Source organism: Podarcis filfolensis (genome assembly GCF_964270895.1).
Source record: "Podarcis filfolensis genome assembly, chromosome: 2".
In the NCBI taxonomy this organism is placed as follows: domain Eukaryota; kingdom Metazoa; phylum Chordata; class Lepidosauria; order Squamata; family Lacertidae; genus Podarcis; species Podarcis filfolensis.
In genome coordinates this window covers 12,655,981-12,666,488 of record NC_139605.1, presented here as the reverse complement: position 1 = coordinate 12,666,488, position 10,508 = coordinate 12,655,981, and the positions used below count along the sequence as shown (strand labels likewise).

Here is a 10,508-nt window from a genome sequence, read left to right as displayed (position 1 = left end):
CAGTGTTATTGAAGCTACCAGCATGAGTTTGACCAAACTGTGGGAGGCAGCGGAAGACAGGAGTGCCTGGCGTGCTCTGGTCCATGGGGTCACGAAGAGTCGGACACGACTAAATGACTAAACAACAACAACAACAAATATTAGGTGTGAGGGCTAAGTGGAACCTCCAGCTCTAGCAGCAATATACCTCTGAATGCCAGCGCAGACAGCACAGGAGGCAAGTTTCCTTTGCACCTGGCCTGCATGCTTCCCTAATTCATTCTGGACAGCTGTTCTCAGAGAACAGTTTCTAGAATAGGACCCCCCTTGAACCTGATGTAGCAAAGTAAAGGTAAAGGGACCCCTTACCATTAGGTCCAGTCGTGACCGACTCTGGGGTTGTGGCGCTCATCTCGCTTTATTGGCCGAGGGAGGCGGCGTTCAGCTTCCAGGTCATGTGGCCAGCATGACTAAGCCGCTTCTGGCAAACCAGAGCAGCACACGGAAATGCCGTTTACCTTCCCGCCAAAGCGGTACCTATTTATCTACTTGCACTTTGCCGTACTTTCGAACTGCTAGGTTGGCAGGAGCAGGGACCCAGCAACAGGAGCTCACCCCGTCGCGGGGATTCAAACTGCTGACCTTCTGATCGGCAAGTACTAGGCTCTGTGGTTTAACCCACAGCGCCACCCGCGTCCCACTATGTTTCAAGACTCTTATATAAAATAGCATATTGTAATCAGAAAATCAAGGTGGCATTCTTGCATGCATTTCTGTTTGGAATTACCAGCTGAATTTGTGGTACTTCGGAGCATAAAAACAGGGGTCAGCAATTTTTTTCAGCCGGGGGCCGGTCCACTGTCCCTCAGACCTTGTGGGGGGGGCCGAACTATTTTTTTGGGGGGGGGGTAAATGAACAAATTCCGATGCCCCACAGGTAACTCAGAGATGCATTTTAAATAAAAGGACACATTCTACTCATGTAAAAACACCAGGCAGGCCCCACAGATAATGCAGAGATGCATTTTAAATAAAAGGACATATTCTACTCATGTAAAAACACGCTGATTCCTGAACCGTCCACAGGCCGGATTTAGAAGGCGATTGGTCTGGATCTGGCCCCCGGGCCCTAGTTTGCCTACCTATGGTGTAAAACATGTGTAGTATCAGGCCATAAAGACAGGGAACCTGTGGCGCTGCAAATGCTCCTGGAATATAATTGCCTTCATCCCCTCGATCTGGACGCTGTAATTTGGTTGATGCAGCCCAGAATGCCATTGGCTTTTTTTGCTGCTGCATCTCACTGTTGACTCATGTTGAGCTTGTGCTCCACCAAGACCTGAAGATCCTTTTCACATGTACTACTGGCCATCCACGTGTTCCTCATCTTATATTTGTGCAGCTGGTTCTTCCTGCCTAGGTGCAGAACCTATTTGTGGTGTAGTGGTTAAGAGCGGTAGACTCGTAATCTGGGGAACCGGGTTCGCGTCTCCGCTCCTCCACATGCAGCTGCTGGGTGACCTTGGGCCAGTCACACTTCTCTGAAGTCTCTCAGCCCCACTCACCTCACAGAGTGTTTGTTGTGGGGGAGGAAGGGAAAGGAGAATGTTAGCCGCTTTGAGACTCCTTTGGGTAGTGATAAAGCGGGATATCAAATCCAAACTCTTCTTCTTCTTCCTATTGACATTCATTTTCTTAGTTTGGTCCCAGTTGTCCCATCTGTTAAGGTCATTCTGAATCCTGATTCCGTATGCATGTACTGTAGATATGCAAAGAGAGACACAATCTATGTTGAAGCAGAAGGGACCAGACTGAACATCTAATCAGAGAGAGTTTTTGGGTCAGTTTCCATGGGTGAAGAGTCTTATTTTAGCTCGGTCACAGGGCATAGGCTGAACAGGGCAGAACACCCCAGATTTAGACAGTGGCATCTCCACCTACAAGGAGCAGGTCAGTCGTGATGTGGAAGACCTTCCGCTGGCGGGCTAGAGAGCCACCAACAGAATCATAGAGTTGGAAGGGACCCAAGAGGCATCTAGTCCATTGCAGGAGAGAGTGAGTATATAAATACTGGGCTCAAAAGACAAGTAGTCTGACCAAACAGGAGGCCACTTCTGACAGATGTTATTGGGCTCCTCTGGGCAAGAAGGTTAGCTGCTTGCACTGTACAAAGCAAATTAATGCCAGTTCACTGAAAGATCTAGGGGATCTCATCTACCCCTTTAAAGGTAAAGGGACCCCTGACCATTAGGTCCTGTCATGACCGACTCTGGGGTTGTGGCGCTCATCTCGCTTTATCGGCCGAGGGAGCTGGTGTACAGCTTCCGGCTCATGTGGCCAGCATGACTAAGCCGCTTCTGGCGAACCAGAGCAGCGCACAGAAACGTCGTTTACCTTCCCACCGGAGCGGTACCTATTTCTCTACTTGCACTTTGATGTGCTTTCAAACTGCTAGCTTGGCAGGAGCAGGGACCGAGCAACAGGAGCTCACCCCGTCGCGGGGATTTGAACCGCCAACCTTCTGATCGGCAAGTCCTAGGCTCTGTGGTTTAACCCACAGTGCCACCTTTAAGTGCATATAAAAGGTAACAGGCTCACTTCCAAATTGAAAACGCATAGAAAAACTCAAGATACACATTAATCTACCCACACGTAGGTGAGGAATCATATGATTATATGCTGCCTTAGAGTTTTTAATTTGATTTAATTTGATTCAACACATGTAATTAATTATTAATATTATTTTCAGTTGCTATCTCTGAGAAACGTAGAAAATAACAGGATATATTTATCCGAAAGTCTTCAAACTTACATGACCCTTTAAAAATTAGGTAAGGAACCAAATGTTATATAATACTGTTTTATAATTTATGACTGTTTTATAATCTATGGTAATTTAGAATTTAAATGTATTTTCATGTAATATTTGATACTTCCAGCTGATGAAGGTGAATACATTGAAACAGGGCCCTGTCCTGGTTTCTGACCCATAATGGACTTCTGATTCTACTCAGTGATTGAAACTAAGACCTTCACATCAAATCTGACTATTGACGAACATGAACTTGTCTCTACTCATAAACTCTCATTTCAAATTCTGTAACGAATTATTGTGTTATACATATCTTTATGAGTTTGTAATCTGTTAGTGTTTGTAATCTCTATTTGAGTTTGTAATCCTTGTCAAAATACATACTTTTGAATGGATCAGTTTTTATTAAAATTGATTATTTGTGAGTAGGGACTACTCCCACTATTGAAACTTACATTGGCCTGAGTTATTGGTGTGTTTTTTCTTAGTGTACTGGAAGAAGCAAAGATCACCAGTGTCAAAGCAATTATTCCTCAACATCAACTTTGTTGGATTGGTCATGTTGTGTGGATGCCTGATTATTGTCTTCCAAAGCAACTACTCTATTCCAAACTTAAAAATGGTAAGCGTAATGCTGGTGGTCAACAAAAGAGGTTTAAAGACTCTCTCAAGGCAAATCTTTAAAAATGTAGTATAAACACTGACAATTGGGGAACATTGGCCTGTGAGTGCTGCAATTGGAGAACAGCCTCTACTAAAGGTGTCATGGGTTTGGAAGACGATCAAACTCAGGACAAAAGGGAGAAACGTGCTAAGAGGAAGGCATGCTTGGCAAATCCACACCATGATCAACTCCCACCCAGAAACCTATGTCCCCAGTGTGGAAGGACGTGTGGCTCCAGAATTGGCCTCCACAGTCACTTACAGACTCACGGTTAAGACCGTGTTTATGGAACACAATCTTACTTGGCTACGAGTGATCACCAAAGAACAAAATAGAACTAAGCTGTTGTGAGATGTATCTGTCTCCCTTGCTAGTGACTTTCAGGAGGTGGTTACGTAAATACATCCCTGTTTAGCCAGCATCTTGTCCCCAGAACGTATCGTCTTCAGAACATATGAGCGAGCCAAGAAGAAATGCTTTTATTCAAGCTCCAATGTAATTTTCTGAGACACTGGTGTCATCTAAGAGATCAACACTCATACATACACGGCCACACACACACTGCCAGGAAGGAATTCCTTGTGGGAACATCTTGGCCCTGTCTGTTCTTAGATGCGCAGGTTTCCCACGGTTCTCCGGCATCCAGAAATCAAGCCGAGAGATTGCACAAACGGCTCCTTCCTCTCTTATCCATGGCCTCCCGTCAGTCACGTCACGTCAGTCAGGGGTCCTGCCAAGATGCTCTCTCGCATTGGGCCCACATTAAGTGCAGAATATAAATCCGTTTCATAAATAATAATTAAAAAATTGTTTTTTGCTGGAAAAGGTCCTGTTTGTTTACAACGATGCTGGTGGCTCAGGGAGGCATCCTGTCCCCCATGGCGATAGCCCCAAGCAGCATCCATTCATTTTAGGCACAGCTGTTGGTTTGGTGGCAGACAAGTGGCACGTCCCTAATCATCAGCCAGTCGGAGGAGGGTGCCGGAGGTCGTGGGCACGCTAGAGGAAGCGAGAATGAGGTGGTCAGGTTAAAAGCAGGAAAGAATAAGAAGAGCATAAGAAGAGCCCCAGCTGGATCAGGCCAGGGTCCATCTAGTCTAGCATCCCGTTCTAGTGGGGTAAAAAGGTAAAGGGACCCCTGACCATTAGGTCCAGTCGTGGCCGACTCTGGGGTTGCGGCGCTCATCTCGCTTTATTGTCCGAGGGAGCCGGCGTACAGCTTCCGGGTCATGTGGCCAGCATGACTAAGCCGCTTCTGGTGAACCAGAGCAGTGCACGGAAACGCCGCTTACCTTCCCGCCGGAGTGGTACCTATTTATCTACTTGTACTTGGATGTGGTTTTGAACTGCTAGGTTGGCAGGAGCAGGGACTGAACAATGGGAGCTCACGCCGTCGCGGGGATTCCAACCACCGACCTTCTGATCGGCAAGTCCTAGGCTCTGTGGTTTAACCCACAGCGCCACCCGTGTTCTAGTCGGGTAGGAAAGATGAAAATAACGTATTTCACATCTGGCAACCAATGTGCCCCTTTGGTTTCAGATACTACATGGGTATACAAGTCTACCTTCAGATGTCTTCTAAAAGTCTGGTAGATGTTTTTCTCTTTGACATCTGGTGGAAGGGCATTCCACAGGGCAGGGGCCACTACTGAGAAGGCCCTCTGCCTGGTTCCCTGTAACCAGGTAAAGATGCAGCTGCAGAAGAGCAAATCTGCTCCCAAGTGAAAGCAACTCCCAAGCATTCCTTTGCAAGCAGGGCTTGCTGTCCCTGCTGATGACAGAGAGCCCCTCTGATGATATCAGGTGTTTGGCAGGTGGGTGGCATCACCCACCTGCCCAAATGGCCCTGGGGGTAAGAGAGGTTAGGATCCAGGTCACCAGCCCAGAAAAGGACCCCACTCTGCGGTATGTAGGATTACAGCCTTGGTTGGCTGCCCAAGGGCAGGAGCAAGCTCCACAGCAACAGGCTGAGCTCCAAGGCAACATTTGGTTTTTCATAGGTGGGAGCGAGAGCAGAAATCTAGTACCAGTCCACCAGCTGGGCTCCAATAAGGTCGTGGATATGGTAAGGAAGGCCCAGCTTCACGGCGCTTGGAGCTCGGCGGTTCTGCAGGTCAGACAGCAAAACCTCCTTGTATTTGGCCTTCTGGATCATGCTCAGCACAGCTTTCCTCCCTGGGAAGACCGAGAGACACACACAACACAGATCAGTAGGTTGCTGCCGTCAGAGGTGTCCCAGCTTTTGCCTGGAGCAGGGAAACAAACTAACCTTTGATGAAGCATTTGACAAAACGACCTGCTCCAGGCACTGCCAGCCACCAGCTCCCTGCATCCCGGACAGTCAGGACTCCGGCATTCACCAGCTGCCTGAACATGAAACACAGGAATGGGAGAGAAATGTGATTTCTCCCCCATTATGACTTGCCCCTTTTGCACCAAGATGCAGCCGCTTCTGGGACTGTGGAAAGCCGGAGATAACGGGAGTCTAAGGAAAGCATTGCTCAGTGGTGCTATCAGGACAGGACTTCAGGGAAAAGGCCCAGGGTCCTGTTCAGTAAAATGAGAAGGAGTGTCTCCAAACACAGCAGAGCTGGCTTACTGCATTTTGAAGTAACATACTTCCCATTATGGAGAGGCTAGGAGATGTAAGGCAACTAAGTCCAGAGTTCAAAATGACCAAACCGCACCACTAAGTGTGTTTGAAGATCCCAGTATGAGCCACTGTTTCTTCTCCTGAGGTGCCTGGATCTCAGCACTGGGCAAGACACTACCTGTTCCTCAACAATCTCCATGCAAGTTAACAGTCAGGTATGATGGTCCAAGCCCTTTGTGTTATTATTTTTGTAAACAGCTTTGAGGCCTTTTGTTTTCGTTTGTACAATTGTAGCCATATAATTGTACACTTGGAAGGGACCCTCAGGGTCATCTCGTCTAACCCCCTGCATTACGGAAATATTTTTGCCCAGTGTGTAACTCGAACCCACAACCCTGAGATTAAGAGTCTCATGCCCTTATATACAGTACATTACTATATTCTTAGAGGGTGCCTGCTGTGGCATGTGCAGTCATGTCACAGAATACTTCCCCTTGCCCCCAGGGAACTGGGTTGTTTAACCACATACAAAATTATGCAGCTTTAAACCAATCAGAACGAATTCAATCGATTTACTAAAATTCATTATAACTGGACACAGAAAAACCTCAAAGAGGAAGCCCAATCTTCATACCCGGCCCTCAGAACACACCCTACTCTGACTCCACTCTGGGGAAAACTTTACTCACGTGATTTCCGCATCACTGAAGCCAAACTCTCTCACCATCCTTCTTTTGTCGAAACTGATGTCAGGGCAGGAGCTGAGGACAGAATCCAGGAATTTCCTAACAGTCCTGTCAAAGTCCTTCCCAGACGTAAACTCTAGCACCTGTGGGAGAAAGAGCCGTCACAATCTCTCCCCTGCTTCTGCATTGCCCCTCAACTAACCACATACACACACACAAGAGACACAAGACCTTAGATTTATAGTTGTCTGTGAATGCCACAACGAAAGTGTCTGCATCGAAACCATGCTGGAACATCCGGATCCGGCCCTCATCTTTCAGCTGGCTCTGGAGAAAGAGAGACAGAGGGAGGAGGAGGTTTTATTTATTTTAACCAGTGCAAATACCAGTGCATTTAATCAAATGCAAACTCTGAAGGTGAAGAACTGGAGGCAGGAGGAGAGATTTGTCTATAGAGACACCTCATTTTATCGAAATCATGGTAGGGTGTGTGCGTGTGTGCATGAGAGGAGGAGGAGGTTTATAGGTTTCCCATAGAATCCTTTGGTTCTTTATTTATCAAACACCCCATATCCTGGGGAACCTCAGGTCCGGGGGAGTGGGGGGCAAATTCAGCCCTCCAGATTCCTCTACCTGGCCTCTGAACTGAGGAAGGAATCACCTACCAAGTGCCTGTCGACGGTCGTTCGGTCTTTGACGAGGCTGTAGATCTGGTGTCTCAGAATCAAGGGTGGCAGAAAATCCTCAAATAATTTGCGGGGGAAGAGAGAGGCCAAGAACTGGAGTGCAGATTCTACTGCCTCGGGGCCTTCTGGGGGAGGAAACATAAAAAGCTGGCATATTTCTGCAGCGCTCTGCCTCATGCCATCCAGAACTGATGGCACTCACCTCTCACTCATCATCCCCCCATAAGTCCTCTCACGCGCACCTCCCCATGAGAACTCTGATGCCTCACCACACAACACTTCCTCCATTCTTACCCTGTTCGAGAGGCTCCGATCCGAGAACCAGCCGTTGTTTTTTTGCCTGGAATGTATCTGAGATGAGCTGATGCTTCCGCTTCATGGGGCTGGAGGTGAGGGCTAAAGATGGGAGACAGAGTCATTATGCTACCTGCTCCAGGTGTGTAGAACTCTCTGGTCCTCTAGATGCTGCGGAACTACTGTATTTTTCGCTCCATAAGACACACTTTCCCCCTCCTAAAAAGTAAGGGGAAATGTGAGTGCGTCTTATGGAGTGAATGGCGCTGCGCAGAGAGAGCGAGAACTGTGCAGCGCCCCTTCACGACGCGCCTGTCAGCGAAGCCGGAGGAGGAACAGAAGGGTCTCCTTCTGTTCCTTCTCCAGCTTCGCTGAAGGGGCGCTATGCAGTTCTCCCTCTCAGAGAGGGAGAACTGCGCAGTGCCCCTTCAGCGATGCACCGTCCTGGCTTCTGCCTTAGCCGTGCGCAGCCTCTTCGGGCAGGGGGAGCCTTCATCCCGCTGCCCTGAAGAGGCTTGGCGTGGTTATCCCAGAAGCCAGAACAGCCACACGGTATCCCAGAAGCCAGATCCCTCTTGCTCTTCTGGCTTCTGGGATTCAGAATAATTTTTTCTTGTTTTCCTCCTCCCAAAAACTAGATGCGCCTTATGGTCTGGTGTGTCTTTTGGAGCGAAAAATACGGTACAACTTCCATCAGCCACAGCCCAGGGATGATGGAAGTTGTAGTCCAGCAACATTTAGAGGGCCACAGGTTCCTCAAACCTGCCACAGACCCTTGCTAGCCTTCATTCCTCACCTTCACCCCCCTTCAATACTGAGGGCCATTTCAGAGACCAGTGTCTTCCTCCTTCTCAGCCTTTTAGTCATAATGGTCCTCCCCTTCTTCCAATATCTTTCTGGGCGCTCTGCAATGAGCTACACCCCCCATCTCTAATCCATCCCCCCATCTCGGCGTTCATTCTGCTCAATATCTCAAAATCCTATTGTCCTCAGAATTGCTGACGGCAATCATACTGGCAGGCCCTGTCTCCTGTATTATTAAGTACTGGCTGGCATCTGGAAATTAAGGAGGCAAAACTCTCCCTTCATCACTTCCCTGCCATGCCCTGAGGAACTTCAGTTGCATGCTCTACTTAAAAAAAGAGAATGTAATGAAAATGGTCTATCGCTGATATCTAACACCTGTCAAACTAGCAAAAATGTATAGGACCAGTAGTAAAATCTGTTGGAAATATAAAGAAAAGGATGGGGATTTTTACCACATGTGGTGGACATGTGATAAAATGAAAGAGTTTTGGGAACAGATCTATAATGAATTAAAAAAGACGTTTAAATATACTTTCCCAAAAAAGCCTGAAGAACTATTGCTAGTTTTGATAGGAGAGGATATTAAGACGACAGACCAAAGATTATATATGTATGCTACAACAGCTGCCAGAGTTTTGAGAGCCCAAAAGTGGAAAACACAGGAGATACCAACTGTAAAGGAGTGGCAGACAAAGTTGGTCAAGTATGTGGAATTAGCAAAACTGACCCATCGGATTCGCAGTCAGGAAGAAACAAAGTACCAAAAAGAATGGAGTAAATTTATGGTCTATATAACTGAGAACTGTAGAAATTTGAAGACGTTAGCAGGACTGAAATAAGTCTTATGTCATGGTTTAGTTTTTAATTAAGGATTGGAATAAGAAAACCTGTGGAAGGGAAGGAGGGAAGTCAACAGCTCTATGGAGCATAAAGTAAGACAGATGTAAAAATTGCTTTCTTGGGAGCAGAGTCCACATTATTAGTAGTCGTATCACAGGGCAGTTCACTACATAAAATCACAAAACAAGAAACCAAACCACATTTAAAAAACAACAACCCAGTAACACCGCCCCCACAAACACATTATTATTATTGTGCAAACCCATTGTTCTTGCGTAAGAGGAAAAGTACAGTGGTACCTCTGGTTACGTACTTAATTCGTTCTGGAGGTCCGTTCTTAACCTGAAACTGTTCTTAACCTGAAGCACCACTTTACCTAATGGGGCCTCCTGCTGCTGCCGCGGCGCCGGAGCACGATTTCTGTTCTCATCCTGAAGAAAAGTTCTTAACCCGAGGTAATATTTCTGGGTTAGCAGAGTCTGTGACTTGAAGTGTATGTAACCTGAAGCATATGTAACCCGAGGTACCACTGTACTGTAGTTTCAAAAGTGAAGATGTAAATAGACTAGCGAATTATGGAAGCAAAATCTTCTGAAACGCCACGAGTTGCATCCAAGACCCGCTCAAGAGGAGACCCATTGAACCAAATAGCCCTAAGTTAGTGATGCCCATTGATTTCCTTGAGTCCTCCTCTCCCTCCCCTCTTTCCCACCCCCTGGATCCCCTCCTCCATTTAAAGCACCCCCGACTCACAAAGCGACCCTCGTAGTCTCTCGCCTGCCAGTCCCCGCTTCCGGCCAGAGCTGCCTCTGATGACGCCGCCGCAGCTTCTTCCTCTCCAAAACAAGCCACTCCAAGTCCCCACCCGAGTCGGCAAAGCTCCCGGCTGCCCGCCTCCGGAAGATGACGTCACTCCCCAACCCCGCCCCCTTGACACGCTCGCCGGCTGCCCGCCATCTTTATTCCGGGCGGGACGAAGCTACCTCTGACCGACGCGGGCCTAAAGCCGCCATCTCCATTGAGAAACAGGGAACGAAGCCGATCTGGCGGCCATTTTGGACATGGGAAAGAAAACGGCTTTATCCGCGGGAGGCAGAAGGCGGGCCGCGATCGCCACCTGCCGGCCGCGCTTTGCGTGGCACCTCCT

At 47.8% G+C, this 10,508-nt stretch overlaps 1 protein-coding gene across 1 annotated transcript; it reads right to left on the bottom strand.

Moving 5' to 3' along the window:
* Window positions 1-3,912: 3,912 nt before the first annotated feature.
* Window positions 3,913-10,267, bottom strand: WHR1 (winged helix repair factor 1). The gene is made up of 8 exons (XM_083602623.1): window positions 10,115-10,267; window positions 7,715-7,816; window positions 7,400-7,545; window positions 6,966-7,061; window positions 6,738-6,877; window positions 5,725-5,822; window positions 5,483-5,630; window positions 3,913-4,454 (listed from the first exon to the last, which is right to left on the bottom strand). Exons 2-8 carry the CDS (start codon window positions 7,797-7,799, stop codon window positions 4,409-4,411), a joined length of 759 nt encoding a protein of 252 aa, XP_083458749.1. The 5' UTR covers window positions 7,800-7,816; window positions 10,115-10,267; the 3' UTR covers window positions 3,913-4,408.
* Between the last annotated feature and the right edge of the window lie 241 nt (window positions 10,268-10,508).